This window comes from Pogoniulus pusillus, chromosome 23 (assembly GCF_015220805.1).
Source record: "Pogoniulus pusillus isolate bPogPus1 chromosome 23, bPogPus1.pri, whole genome shotgun sequence".
Taxonomy (NCBI): Eukaryota; Metazoa; Chordata; class Aves; order Piciformes; family Lybiidae; genus Pogoniulus; species Pogoniulus pusillus.
In genome coordinates, this window is record NC_087286.1 from 1,431,816 (window position 1) to 1,446,673 (window position 14,858).

Consider the following 14,858-nt stretch of genomic DNA (forward strand, 5'->3'; position numbering starts at 1 on the left):
AGACCTTTAAGATAGAATCAGAATCAAGCAGGTTGGAAGAGAGCTCCAAGCTCATCCAGCCCAACCTAGCACCCAGCCCTAGCCAGTCAACCAGACCATGGCACTAAGTGCCTCATCCAGTCTTGAACACCTCCAGGGATAGTGGCTCCACCACCTCCCTGGGCAGCCCATTCCAATAGCAAATCTCTCTCTCAGCTGAGTCATTTTCTAACTCTACTAAGACTGGTAGAGAAGGAGGCTGAGTGAAGACATTCTCAGTGTCTACAACTACCTGAAAGGAGGTTGTAGTGAGGTGGATATTGGTCTCTTCTCCCTAGCAGCAGGTGAATGCATAAGAGGAAATGACTTCAAGTTGCACCAAGGAAGGTTTAAATTGGATGTTAGAAGAAATTTCTTCACTGAAGGAGTTCTTAACCACTGGCACAGTCTACCCAGGGAAGTGGCTGAATCCTCATCCCTGGAGGTGTTTTATAGTCACACAGATGTGATGCCAAGGGCTATGGTTTAGCACCAGAGTTGGTAGAGTTAGAGAATGGTTGGACTCAATGGCCTTAAAGGTCTTTTCCAACTGAAAGAGTTCTTTGATTCTTGATTGTTATACTGGAGCTAACCCATGTATCTCAGCACCACATCCCTGTCTCTTGGAAATGCCTCCAACTCTGATGGATGTGGGTAGAAAGATGAGTGCTGCAGGAGGGTGCCAGCGTTGCACCACCAGAGTAACAACTGTAACCCCAATCTGGTTAGATCATTGTTCTCCAGATCATCTTTGTTGCAGTGACACAGTGACTTGTGTGCCAGCTTGGCAGAGGCCTGCACAGCTGGCTTAGTTACGACTGGTACATGTGGAAGGCACAGACAGGCTTAGGGCTGTGTGTGAGGCACAGGTAGGTTAAACTTACATAAACAACTTGTAGGGCCAGCCTCCTGCGGCCAGCAGCCCCTGCCTCCTGCAGCTGCATGTGGGGGCTATTATCACCCCCTTAGTTCCTGCCTCCAGGATGTGCTCAAGGACACTCTGCAGCACAGGTTGCTCATGGTTATCAGTTCATGCCCTCTGTCAGCAAGAAGTCCAGCCACAGGAGGGTTAAGGATGGAACCAATGTTTCAGCCTGCGTGACTCTCAGACGAATGCTGCTCACCTAGACGGAACTGTGCCCTTTCATAGTATAGAATCAAGCAGGTTGGAAGAGACCTCCAAGATCATCCAATCCAACCTAGCACCCAGCCCTATCCAATCAAACACCATGGCACTATGTGCCCCATGCAGTCTGTTCTTGCACACCTGCAGGGATGGCAACTCCACCACCTCCCTGTGCAGCCCATTCCAATGCCAATCACTCTCTCTGCCAACAACTTCCTCATAACATCCAGCCTGAACCTGCCCTGGCACAACTTGTGACTGTCCCCTTGTTCTGTTGTTGGTTGCCTGGGATCAGAGCTCAACCCCACCTGGCTATGACCTCCCTTCAGGTAGCTGTAACAGCAACGAGGATCCATCTGATCCATGCTCTTACTTCCTACCCATACTGCTTGGGAAGCCCACAGGGTTTCTGCCACAAGACTCCATGCAATGTACTTTTCCACACAACCATGAAATCACAGAACAACTTTGACTGGAAAAGCTCTTCAAGCTCATCCAGCCCAACCATTCTCTAACTCTGCCCAGGCTGGGGCTAAACAATGTCCCTCAGCATCGCAGCTCTGCCACTTGGAAGATCTCCAGGGATGGGGATTCAGCCACCTCCGTAGGCAGCCTGTGCCAGTGCTTGAGAACACTTTCAAGTCAAGAAGTTTCTTCTTATGTTCAACCTAAACCTCCCTTGGGGCAACCTAGGACCATTTCTTCTTTTCCTATGACTCATTACTAGGCAGAAGAGACCACCCCCAGCTGAATCCAACCTCCTTTCATCAATATGTTTATATATTCCACAAGATACACACTATTTTACTACAAATAACTAAAAGGGAGTATTAAACCCTGAGCCTTGAGTGCTGGAGCTGCTCCACTGTGTGTAGAACACTGCTGGAGTGAATCCAGAGTAGGCCATGAAGATGATCCAAGGATTGGAGCAATTCTGCTATGAGGACAGGCTGAGGGAGCTGAGGGTGTGCAACCTGGAGAGGAGAAGACTCTGGGGACATGTTAAAGCTTCCATTCAATACCTAAAGGGGTCCTACAGGAAGGCTGCAGAGAGACTTTTCCTAAGGGTGTCTAGAGACAGGACAAGGGGGAGGGTTTGAAGCTGAGGGAGAGTAGGGTTAGACTTGAGCTGAGGGACAAAAGTGGTGAGACTCCTGAATAGGTTACCCCAAGTGGTTGTGGATGCCAAATCCCTGGAAGTGTTTAATGCCAGGCTGGATGAGCAGCCAAGTCTAGTGGAAGGTGTCCCTGCCCATGGCAGGGATATTGAAGTAGATGAGCTCTAAAGTTCCTTCCAACCTAAGCCATTCTGTGATTCTATGATTCTAAGATACTCATATGGTCTCTGGGGTGAAAACTGAGGTGTTTGTTGCCCAACCTGTGAGCTACTGCTTTTACATTTAACATTTTGGTTCATCCTCTTGCATGTTTTATATAAGCCTTAGTAATGCTTAAAATGATAAGGCTCAGCCCAGAGAGTGGTGGTGAATGGTGCCACATCCAGCTGGCAGCTGGCACTACTGGTGTGCCCCAGGGATCAGTGCTAGGCACAGTCCTGTTTAATGTCTTCAGTGACAATCTGGATGAGGGGACTGAGTCCAGCATCAGTGAGTTTGCAGACAACACCAAGCTGGGAGCAAGTGTGGATCTGTTAGAAGGCAGGAGGGCCCTGTGGAGGGACCTGGACAGGCTGTACAGATAGGCACAGTCCAATGCCAGAGTGTGAACAAGCCCAGGTGCCAGGTTCTGATCTTTGGCCACAACAATGCCATGCAGTGCTACAGGATGGGGACAGAGTGGCTGGAGAGCAGCCAGGCAGAGATGGACATGGGGGTGCTGGCTGGCAGCTGAACATGAGCCAGCAGTGTGCCCAGGTGGCCAAGAAGGCCAATGGCATCCTGGGCTGGCTCAGGAGCAATGTGGCCAGCAGGATCAGAGCAGCCCTTCTGCCCCTGAGCTCAGCACTGCTCAGACCACCCCTTGAGTGCTGTGTCCAGTTCTGGGCCCTTCAGTTTAAGAAAGAAGTTGAGGTGCTGGATGCGGTGAGGCAGATCTGGCGGAGAAGGGCTGAACTCACTGTGCAAGGACACCGCACAGTCCAGTGTGGATCAAAAGCCAGTGACTTTATTTAGTAGCCACGCACTTATATGTGCTACAGATAATATATGCATACATGTAAGAAGCTAAATGGCTGAATCTCTAAATACCCCATTTGCATGGTGCACCTACTTGCTACGTGCAGCTGCAAGCAGCAAACTACTTCTTATCTTATTCAGAGTTAGCTGTATCCTGCTCTGCTTGAGTTGTCCGCTGACTCGTCAAGGACAGTGCCTCCCTAGCTAGTCACATTAAATGCTGCCTTTGTTTATTCAATATGTCTTTGTTTCAGTGTGGCCTAGCACAGCCTTAATTTAGTTCTATATACTCATCCTGCTTGCCCACCTCTAAGTCATGTCCATTTTCCTTTAGCCATTCTGCAACAGCTGGAAGGTGTTTGGAGAAGGGCAGCAAGGCTGGGGAGGGGCCTGGAGCACAGCCCTGTGAGGAGAGGCTGAGGGAGCTGGGGGGGGTGCAGCCTGCAGCAGAGGAGGCTCAGGGCAGAGCTCATTGCTGCCTGCAGCTGCCTGCAGGGAGGCTGTAGCCAGGTGGGGTTGGGCTCTGTTGCCAGGCAAACAGCAACAGAACAAGAGGACACAGCCTGACTAGTCCCTCCCCAGCCCTCCTGCAGCCCCCTTCAGATACTGGGAGGCCACTCCAAGGTCCCCTGGAAGCCTTCTCTTCTCCAGGCTTCAGAGCCCAAACTCTCAGCCTGTCCTCAGAGCAGAGCTGCCCCCAGGACTGCAGGTGGGGTGTGAGGAGAGCAGAGCCAAGGGGCAGAGTCCCCTCCCTTGCCCTGTGCCCACACTGCTCTGGCTGCAGCCAGCACAGGGCTGTGTCTGGGCTGCCTGAGCTGCTCTGCTAAATTTCAGCAGTGTGTGTGTGTCTTAAATTTCTTACCCACCACACCCGTCAATTCTTTTGTCTTCTCAGAGACGTTCACGCTGCTGGGCAATGCCTTCGGGGCCCCCTGCGTGTTCCCTTTCCTGCACCAGCAGCGGTGGTACGGGGCGTGCACGGCCGCGGGCCGGCGGGACGGGCGCCGCTGGTGCGCTACCAGCCCGGACTACGACACGGACCAGCGCTACGGCTTCTGCCCCGCCGCAGGTGAGCTGCCTCTGCACGCACAGCTTGCCCTCAGCCTGGCGCTGCCCTGCCAGCACAGCCACCCCAGCCTGCAGCTCTCTGCGCCAGGAAACGACACTTTCCACAGTGATGTCAGAAGGATGCTGAAAGGGACTGCCACAGCTCTGCTGTGAAGGAAGGACGAGAGCCCTGGGGCTGGTTGGTGTGGAGGGGAGAAGGCTGAGAGGGACCTGAGCAATGTCTATCAGTAGCTGAGAGAGTGGGTGTGAGGATGACAGCATCACAGTCAGGGGTTGGAAGGGACCTCCAACGCTCATCCAGTCCAAACTCCCTGCCAGAGCAGCATCACTCAGGGCAGGTCACACAGGAACACATCCAGGTGGGTTTGGAACATCTCCAGAGAGGGAGACTCCACTCCCTCTGAGCAACCTGTGCCAGTTTTCTGTCATCTTCACAGGCAAAAAAATTCCACCTCATGTTTGCATGGAACTTCCTCTGCCTCAGCTTCCACCAGTGCCCCTTGTGCTGGCACTGGGCATCCCCCAGCAGAGCTGGCTCCAGCCTCCTGCCACTCACCTGCACATCTTTATAACCAGGACTGAGGGCAGCCCTCAGGCTCCTCCTCTCCAAGCCCCAAGTCCCAGCTCCTCAGGCTCTCCTAGCAGAGCTGTTCCATTCCCTTCAGCAGCTTCGTGGCTCTGTGTTGGGCTCTCTCCAGCAGTTCTGTGTCTCTCTTGAACTGGGGGGCCCAGAGCTGGACACAGCACTGCAGATGTGGCCTCAGCAGGGCAGAGTATCACAGAATCACAGAACTAAGCAGGTTAGAAAAGATGTCTGAGAACATTGAGTCCAACCTATTACCTGGCCACAACCTTCCTTCAGGTAGCTCTGCCCTGAGCCTCCTCTGCTGCAGGCTGCACCCCCCCAGCTCCCTCAGCCTCTCCTCACAGGGCTGTGCTCCAGGCCCCTCCCCAGCCTTGCTGCCCTTCTCCAAACACCTTCCAGCACCTCAACAGCTCTCTTCAATTGAGGGGTCCAGAACTGGACACAGTAGAGGGGCAGGAGCAGCTCTCACCACCCCTCTTTGACTACGACCATTAAAGCAATCATCTCCCCCACAGACATGGACAGCAGCTGGGCTGCAGATCCAGCAGCAAATGTCCACTACCAGATCAACTCCGAAGCGGCTCTCAGCTGGCAGCAGGCCAGGCAGAGCTGCCGGCAGCAGGGGGCAGAGTTACTCAGCGTCACAGACATCCACCAGCAGATACACCTGAAGGGTAAGGATCTGTCCAGCCCCTCAGCGCAGCTAAGGACTACTTGCGGTGGGTTTGGCTAGTTCGGGCTAATCGGTGCAGGTTTGGCTGATTTAAGGTCTGGATGCATGAGTAAGGAAAAGCTTTCAGTGCTGCGAGTTTGCATTGAAGGCACTGCCAGACGGAGCTGGCATTCCCAGCGCTCCAGCAGGCCACCAGAGGACCACTTGGACTTCCTAGTGAAAAAAGGCATTTTATAGGAACATTTTCTCTCTTTCTCTCCTTTTTATTCTTTTTTTCATTTTCTTCTCTTTTTCCCTCCTATATTTTTAATTTTCTTTTTTCCCCCTCTCTTCTTTTTCCCCCTTTTTCCTTTTTCTTTGGTTCCCCTTTTGTAACTTTCCCCTCGTGTATTTTCTCTTTTATTCTTCTTTCCTTTTCTCCTTTTTTTTTTCTTTTTTCCCCCATTTTTTATTTTCTTTTCCCCCTTTTTGTCATTTCCCCCCTTTTGCTTGTTATTTTTTCCTTTTGCAGCTTTTCTCACTTTCCTCCCTTTTTCCTTATTCTTTTTTCACCCTTTTGTAGCTTTTCCCCCTTTTCCCTTTTTTCTCTTACTATTTTCTTTTTGACCCTCTTTTTTTTCATTACTTTCACCTCATTTATTCTTTTTTTCTTGTATTTTTCCCTTTCCCCTCCTTTTTTTCTTTTTTCCTTTTTTCCCCCCTTTTATTTTCCTCCCTCCCCTTCCCCCCCACCTCTTTTCTTTATCTTTTTTTTTTCTGTTTAATAGTAGTTAAAATGTGTTTAATAAGTAGTAATGTAGTACATATAGTGTAAGTAGTAATATATAGTAGCAATATATAGTATAAGTAGTAATGTAATAGCAGTTAAAACATGTTTAATGGTAATTTAAGCAGCAATTTAATGGTAGTTTGACTAGTAGTTTAATAGTAATTTAAATATGTTTAATAGTAGCTTACATATGTTTAATAGTAACTTACATATGTTTAATAGTACTTTGAATATTAGTTTAATAGCAGCTTAATAGTTGTTTACATGTGCTTAACAGTAGTTTGAATAGTGGATTATTAGTGATTTAAATGTGTTTAACAGTCATTTAAATGTACTTAATGGCAGTTTAATAGTAGCTTAGTAGTAATTTAAATGTGTTTAATAGTTTCAGTAGTAGTTTAATAGTAGTTTAAAGATGTTTAATAGTAGCAAAAGGGTGTTTAGTAGCAGTTTATCTGTGCTTAATACTAGTTTAAAGGTGTTTAATAGTAGTTTGCACGTGTTTAAGAGTAGTTTAGCTAAATGTGACTTTGATAAAGTTCTACTCAAGGATAACAACAAGGGTGTATGCCCTGGATCTTACATGTGGTGCTGAGGGACGTGGCTAATGCTTGGACCAGATGATGCTGAAGGTCCAAAACCCACCCTAAGATTCTCTATTTCAATTTCTCAGCTGTCTAAACACCTGAAGGAGTTCACTGTTAGACATTTGAGATCTCTAAGTCTTCCTAGAGACTATTTGCAATCTGTAAAATGATTTATCTTCTTTTGGTTGATTAGAGTTAACAGAAGACACAGATTCAGCCTTGTGGATTGGGCTCAACAGGCTGGACTTGCAGAGTGGCTGGGAGTGGATCGGGGGCAGCCCTTTACGCTACTTCAACTGGGCTCCAGGTAGCTGTGGTCTTGAGACTGCATTCAGTACAAACACCTCAAGTACTCCTTTACCAGGCAGCCATGGCAGGAGTTGTGTATTTCAGCTTTTCCTGGTTTAGCTTTGGTAAAAACTCATCTGGTTTGTGTTTCTATAGCAATCCAAGGCAGAAACTTTCCCATGTTACAGCACTGCTTTGGCTGAGCAGCAATGCTGTCTCTACCCAGAATAGATGGGCTTCCATCTCTTGTCTCCAGCAACAGAACCACGAGAGGTTAAAGTGTTCATAGCCACTTAAGTGGACATTCACACTCCAAGGGACTGAGCACAGCTCCTGCCAGGGCTGGGGAAGAAGTGACCTTTGGGTCACTGCATTCAGCCAGCAGGGCACTTTTTAGAGCTTATGGCTCTGTTTGCTTTTCAGAAAAGTGAACATTTGCTTTCTTGTACCTCTCCCATAGGAAGCCCCTCTCCAGAACCTGGAAAACTCTGTGCAGTTTTGAATCCTGAAATGAAAGGCAAATGGCAAAACTGGGAATGTGATCAGAAACTTGGTTACATTTGTATGAAAACAAACTCCACTTTGGTTCCCCCAGGTATGTGGGTATATATGGAAGATTTAAAGCATCAGAATCATAGAATGTCTTGGGCTGGAAGGGACTTGGGACAGCATGGCAGGAACACCTCTCAACTAGACTTGGTTGCCCAAGGCCTCACCAACCTGGCCTTGCACACCTCCAGGGAGGAAGCAGCCACAAGTTTCCTGAGCAGCCTATTCCACAATCTCTCCACCCTCCTACTGAAGAACTTCTTCCTGAGATCCAGTCTAAAGCTACTCTCTCTCAGCTTAAACACTCTTCTCTGGCTTGCTCATCATTCACAATGGCAAAAATCACCAGGAGAGTATCATTAGACATAGAACCTATTGCCTGTTTATCTGATCTGACTCTTGCAGCCGTGGCACCCTCTGAGAGCCTGTCACACACAGCTACACACACCAATATCATTAGACATAGAACCTATTGCCTGTTTATCTGATCTGACTCTTGCAGCCGTGGCACCCTCTGAGAGCCTGTCACACACAGCTACACACACCAATACGATCAGGCTGATGCCACATGGACTCCACACAATTCAACCTGAACCCTACCAGAGACCTTCATTGTTTGTTCTGACTCCATTTCTATAGACTTGAGCATAGAGCACACACTTACACATTGGCATGCCCTAAGCAAGAGCAATGCAGTCTGTTGCATACACCACGCCTAGTTATTGATCAGGTGTCTGCTATCTCTTCTCTCCCCCACGTAAGGCATCCTGAAACTGTGGGAACCAAGGTCAGAATGCTCAGCTCAGCCTGCTTGTTATTATTCCTTTCACTGCTACCTGTTTGTCAGGCAGGTGAACTCCTCACGACCCCTTTGCAGAGTTCACAGCGGTTGTTGATGCTCAGCTAAGAAGGCAGGACTGCTCACAAGCCCATTCTCTTTAAGAAGCTCCTCTACAGCACTTTTCCTGCTCTCATCTCCAGGCCCACGACAGAGAAAGAAGGAAACAGAGAAGTGAAGAATGCCCAATCTGCCCCACCAGTGTCTGTCTGGCTAGTCAGGTCTGCCCTTGTGTGACGGTTTGGGTGTTACCCACCCCCACACTCTTATCACCCAGACTAGACTCAGCAGCTCTGGGAGTTGAATGAAGCTTCTATTTACAGCTGGCACAATACACAAGCAGATAGTTACAGTACATACAGCTACAGACAGAAATAGGCAAGGGAAAAGGTAACACAGAAACACAGCAGCCCTCCCAGAAACCTGAGTGCCCAGGAGGGGCTCCCAACTGCCCTTCCACCTTCTCCCACCCCTCTCTACCTTACCCCAGACATTGCCTTGTGCCCAAGGCAGAATGGAGGGTCAGACAGGGGTGTTAGGAAGCAGGTGGATAAATCAGAGAGATGGAGGGTGAGGTTAGAGACATGCAGCCCAGAGCTCAGGCAGAGAGTGACTCCCTTATCCATGTTTGGATTCTTGTTCTGATACCTCTCAGCAAGCCTATGAGTGAAGTAGACATCACTGTTTCTCTTTCACAGCCTGTGATCTAATCCTTCTCACCAAAGCATTCTAGCTAGCTTCAAACTAGCACACCTTGGCGCACACACTGGACAGGACAAGGCAGACCAAACTAAAATCATTATGCAGAGGTAGGAAGCTACTTAGAGTAAGCAAAAGGAAGAAATGTCAACACAGGGCAAGGAGAAAAGATGGGGAGAGAACAACCCCATGGATCAGTATGGGTTGGAGTCTGACCTGCTGGACAGCAGTGAAGGGGAAAAGGACCTGGGGGGTCCTAGTGGATGGTGTTCACATGAACCAGCAGTGTGCTCTGGTGGCCAACAAGGCCAAGGACATTCTGGGGTTCATTAGAAGGGCTGTGGTGAATAAGTCAAGAGAGGTTCTCCTGCCACTCTACTCTGCCCTGCTGAGGCCATATCTGGAATATTGTGTCCAGTTCTGCCCCCTCCCTGGTTCAAGAGGGACCTCAGGGAGGTGCTTGAGAGAGTCCAATGCGTGCTAGTTTTGGTGAGAACTAGATTGCAGGCTGTAAAAGGAAAACAGTGCTGATGTCTGCTGCACTCACAGGCCTGCTGAGAAGTACAGGAACAAGAAATACAAATACAGATAACCTCTCTCGCTGGGGCTGCTGGCTGAGCTGCAGCTCTCTAACCTCACCCTTGTTTTGGACTAATCCACTTTGCTTCCTAACCCCCTGGCCGAACCTCCGTTCTTCCTTGGGACTGGGGGAAGGTTGAGAGGGGCAGGGGGAAGGTGAAGGGCAGTTGAGAGCCCCTCCTGGGCACTCAGGTTTCTGGGAGGGCTGCTGTGTTTCTGTGTTACCTTTTCCCTTGCCTATTTCTGTCTGTAGCTGTATGGACTGTAACTATCTGCTTGTGTATGAGCTAAGCTGTAAATAGAAGCTTCATTCAATTCCCAGAGCTGCCTGAGTCTAGTCTGGGTGATTTCTAAAGTGTGGGGGGGCAGGGAACACCCAAACCATCACACAGTGCAGAGCCACAAAGCTGCTGCAGGCTGTGGAACGTCTTCCTTACAAGGAGAGCCTGAGGAGCTGGGGCTAGGAGCTTGGAGAGGAGAACCCTGAGGGCTGCTGTGACGGTTTGGGTGTTCCCCACCCCCCACACTTTGGAAATTGCCCAGACTAGACTCAGCTGGCTCTGGAAATTGAATGAAGCTTATATTTACAGCTAGCACAACATACAAGAGAACAGAAAATAGACAAGGTAAAGGGTAACACAGAAACACAGCAGCCCTCCCAGAAAGCTGAGTGCCCAGGAGGGGCTCCCAACCACCCCTGCACCTTCCCCCTGCCCCTCTCACCCTTACCCCAGTCCCAAGGAAGAATGGAGGTTCAGCCAAAGGGTAAGAAGCAAAGTGGGTTAGCCCAAAGTGGAGGGTGAGGTTAGAGAGCTGCAGCTTAGCCAGCAGCCTGAGCGAGAGTGATGCTGAGAGTGAGAGTGTTATCTAATGGTTTTACTTCTTGTTCCCATACATCTCAGCAAGACTGGGAGGGAAGTAGACATCACCCTTGTTTTCATTTCACAGCCTATGACCTAGTTCTCACCCAAACATTCTACCCTGCTTCACACTAGCACAGCTGCCCCCAGTCTTGGTTATAAAGATGTACAGGTGAGTGGCAGGAGGCTGGAGCCAGCTCTGCTGGGGGATGCCCAGTGCCAGGGCAAGGGGCACTGGTGGAAGCTGAGGCAGAGGAAGTTCCATGGAAGCATGAGGAGGAATTTTTTTGCCTGTGAAGATGACAGAAAACTGGCACAGGCTGCCCAGAGGGAGTGGAGTCTCCCTCTCTGGAGATGTTCCAAACCCACCTGGATGTGTTCCTGTGTGACCTGCCCTGAGTGATGCTGCTCTGGCAGGGGGTTGGAATGGATGAGCTTTGGAGGTCCCTTCCAACCCCTAACATTGTGTGAGTCCATGATTTGAAGTATATAATGATGTCTCCCTTGTTGTTTCCCTGTTTGTAGACCCATCCAGACCAGCTGTAGACCTGTACTTAATCTTTGACAAATTGGTGAGCGTTTTATGTTAGGTGCAGAGAATCTCTGGTTTCTGCTGTCTGAGCAGGACAGAAGCTGCTCAAAGGAACACATTCCTGTATTTCTTGCAGGCATCTGCCCACAGAAGGACTTTAGCATTTGATAAGGCTTGCACTAAAAAGCTTTCCTCTTCCCAGCTCAGATGTTCCAGGTTTGCTGTGTTTTCTGTCTTTCATTGCCTTACAGTGGGCACTTCCAGAGAAGTGGGGAGCTTTTGCACATGTAAGCTGAAACTATTTTCAGTGTCATGTCCCTTGCTCAGTCTCTGCACTTTGCTTGCTCCTAGGTGACCCTGGGCCTGTTGCTTGCCCAGAGGGATGGGTGCCATACACAGACCACTGCTACAAGGTCTTCAGGGAGAACAAAGGATGGGAGGAAGCTTTGAGCTCTTGTCGGAGGGAAAGCAGTCACCTGGCCAGCATCCAGAGCCTTGAGGAGCACAGCTTTATAGTGTCTCGCCTGGACTACAGTGAGTGTCTCTGCGCTGGGGGTGGCAAGAAGCACCTGCAGGCCAAACTGGGACACAGTCACAGAGTCACAAAGGACCTCTGAAGATATCTCAAAGATCTTCCTGTCCAACATTTTTCCTTTTTTCTTCTTCCCTTCCCTTCCTTTCCCTTCTTTTCTTTTCTTCTTGCCTTTTCTCTTTTGGTCTTCCCTTTCCATTTCCCTCTCCCTCTGTTCTTTTCCTGCCTCTCCTGTTTCCTGCACCAGCTGGGCTGATGGTGCACTGTTGTGGAGGCAGGGAATTAATGTGGCTGAGTCAGGAATCTATAGAAATAGAGTTGTTTTATTGTCCCAAAACCCTCCCCCAAAACTAGATACAGAAATTAATTTAGTTTTAATCAGCAGATTCATTTAGAGTGAGAAGATCTACAAGGATACCATGGGTAAATCTGATTACTTTGGCAGTCAGGAGTTGGAAAAGGCTAAGCTACTAAATATAGCATTCCCCACTATTAATCAGGCTGAGTCAAAAGTTTGCTCACGGGTGAGTCAGGCTGGCTGAAAGAAAGGGCAGTCCACATGCTTGTCCCCTTGCTCCCTTCCAAAAGCCCTCTGAGGCTCCTCAAGGCTATCAAGGCTGCATAAAGGGGGTGCTTGTGGTGGGAGGCTCCAAAGCAGGGAGGGTCCTGTCCCTCAGGAGCTTGTCCTTCAGAGCTCCAGGGGACTGCTTCTGCAGGAGCTACCCAGGCAGGGGAGAACTCTAAGGCAGGAACCCCAAGGCAGGAAGCCCCCCAATAATTACACTGTTCCTAGACACAGAGCAGAGTTAGCACTGCCTGGGCACGCAGAACACAGCCAGTCCCAGCCTGATCCCAGCGCGGGCACTGCACGGGCACCCCTCCTGCCAGCAGGGCCCCTTGCTGCCCCCTTCATGCCTGCAGGGCAGGGAGGGGGAACAGGTGTTTTGTGCCTTTCCTCCATTCAAACCACTGAGGGAGAGGAATTTTGGGGTGCACAGGTCTCCAGGACATGCACCAGAAGCTGTACAAAGCTATTTTGACCTTTACGAGTTGGAAAGGCTGACAGGTGTCAGCATAGAGGTACAGGACATTGCAGTCACCTATAGATCTTGGGCAGCCAGGGGACTTTCTAGGAAGAGAAGTGACAACAGCAATGTGGTGCTGAAACAAGGCCTTCTGTAGGGGGCTGGGGCTTGGCAAATCACCCGGCAACAATTACAGACACACCAGACATACCTGGCCTGTGAAGAAGAGCAACTTTCTACTTTCCATTTGGCCTGCTGTGAAATCCTCTCCCCTCCTCTCCCCTCCTCTCCCCTCCTGGGATGAGATTTAACAAGGCCAAGTGCAGGGTTCTGCACTTTGGCCACAACAACCCCAAGCAGCACTACAGGCTGGGGACTGAGTGGCTGGAGAGCAGCCAGGAGGAAAGGGACCTGGGGGTACTGATAGATAGTAAGCTGAAGATGAGCCAGCAGTGTGCCCAGGTGGCCAAGAGAGCCAATGGCATCCTGGCCTGCATCAGGAGCAGTGTGGGCAGCAGGACAAGGGAGGTTCTTCTGCCCCTGTACTCAGCACTGGTCAGACCACACCTTGAGTGCTGTGTCCAGTTCTGGGCCCCTCAATTCAAGAAAGATGTTGAGGTGCTGGAACATGTCCAGAGAAGGGCAACAAAGCTGGTGAGGGGCCTGGAGCACAAATCCTATGAGGAGAGGTTGAGGGAGCTGGGGGTGTTTAGCCTGGAGAAGAGGAGGCTCAGGGGTGATCTTATTACTGTCTACAACTACCTGAAGGGACATTGTAGCCAGGTGGGGGGTGGCCTCTTCTCCCAGTCAACCGGCAATAGAACAAGGGGACACAGTCTCAAGTTGTGCCAGGGTAGGTATAGGCTGGATGTTAGGAAGAAGTTCTTCACAGAGAGAGTGATTGGCACTGGAATGGGCTGCCCAGGGAGGTGGTGGAGGCACCGTCCCTGGGGGTGTTCAAGCAAAGCCTGGATGAGGCACTTAGTGCCATGGTCAGGTTGACTGGCCAGGGCTGGGTGCTAGGTTGGACTGGATGATCTTGGAGGTCTCTTCCAACCTGGTTGATTCTATGATTCTATGATTCCTCTCCCCTCCTCTCCCCTCCCCAGCTGCAGCAGCAGCAGAGCTCTTTCCTGGCTGTATTCTCTTGCTTTCAGAGCCAGCAGACAGGCTGTGGATTGGGCTGAATGACCGCAGGGTGCCAATGTACTTCGAGTGGACTGATGGCAGCCCAGTGACCTACAGCAGGTGGCAGCTGGGAGAGCCTTCCAGCACCCACAGCAGGCCAGAGGACTGTGTGCTCATCAGGGGCAAGGTAGCATCCTTCAAGACATATTTTCTGTTACTATTGAAGCTGAATTCTTCATAAAACACTCTGGCCACTCAGAATCACAGGACTGACCAGGTTGGAAAAGATCTTGGAGATCACAGAGTCCCACTTATCACCTAACACCTTCTAAGTAACTAACCCATGGCACTAAGTGCCTTATGCAGCCTCCTTTTAAACACCTCTAGCAACTGGCTGCAGCTGGAGGAGGGGATGTGGGAACAAAGGATGAGGTTATAGTGTCAAATGCACTCCTTGCTGCATCACTAATAAAATGTTCTCTTGGAGCACTAATGAGATTATTAGGGCTATAAAACAGGCCTCTGGATGTACTCTGAGTAGATTCTCCTAGTCCCTTTCCTCCAGGGGTAGTGGCAGAATATGAGGCTCCCTGCTGCCTCCTTCATGCCTGCTCTTCTGCCCATTCCTGCATGGCACATGTGTCTGTGCAGGACCCTGCAGAACAGGCTGGGGACCAGCTCCCTGCAGCCTCATCCCTTCTCACACCTACCAGTCTTAGCTGTACTGCCAGAGCCAAATTCACCAGTTCACTGAGTGGGGGCAGATTTAGTTTTACCACCATCTGGAGCCACTAGATAAGGGGAAAGAAAATTCTGTTTCAAAATGAAAGCAGAAGGAAAATGAAGAATTTTCATTATAAAGAAAG

The 14,858-nt window shown here is 49.9% G+C and overlaps 1 protein-coding gene across 1 annotated transcript in view; it reads left to right on the plus strand.

Moving 5' to 3' along the window:
- LOC135185551 (macrophage mannose receptor 1-like) overlaps nucleotides 1-14,858 on the plus strand; it is a 71,430-nt gene that overhangs the window by 3,054 nt on the left and 53,518 nt on the right. Inside the window, exons 3-8 of the mRNA XM_064162331.1 lie at nucleotides 4,175-4,348; nucleotides 5,449-5,607; nucleotides 7,156-7,269; nucleotides 7,711-7,845; nucleotides 11,659-11,841; nucleotides 14,022-14,179. Coding sequence (XP_064018401.1) covers nucleotides 4,175-4,348; nucleotides 5,449-5,607; nucleotides 7,156-7,269; nucleotides 7,711-7,845; nucleotides 11,659-11,841; nucleotides 14,022-14,179 — 923 coding nt within the window. The remainder of the gene's footprint in view (nucleotides 1-4,174; nucleotides 4,349-5,448; nucleotides 5,608-7,155; nucleotides 7,270-7,710; nucleotides 7,846-11,658; nucleotides 11,842-14,021; nucleotides 14,180-14,858) is intronic.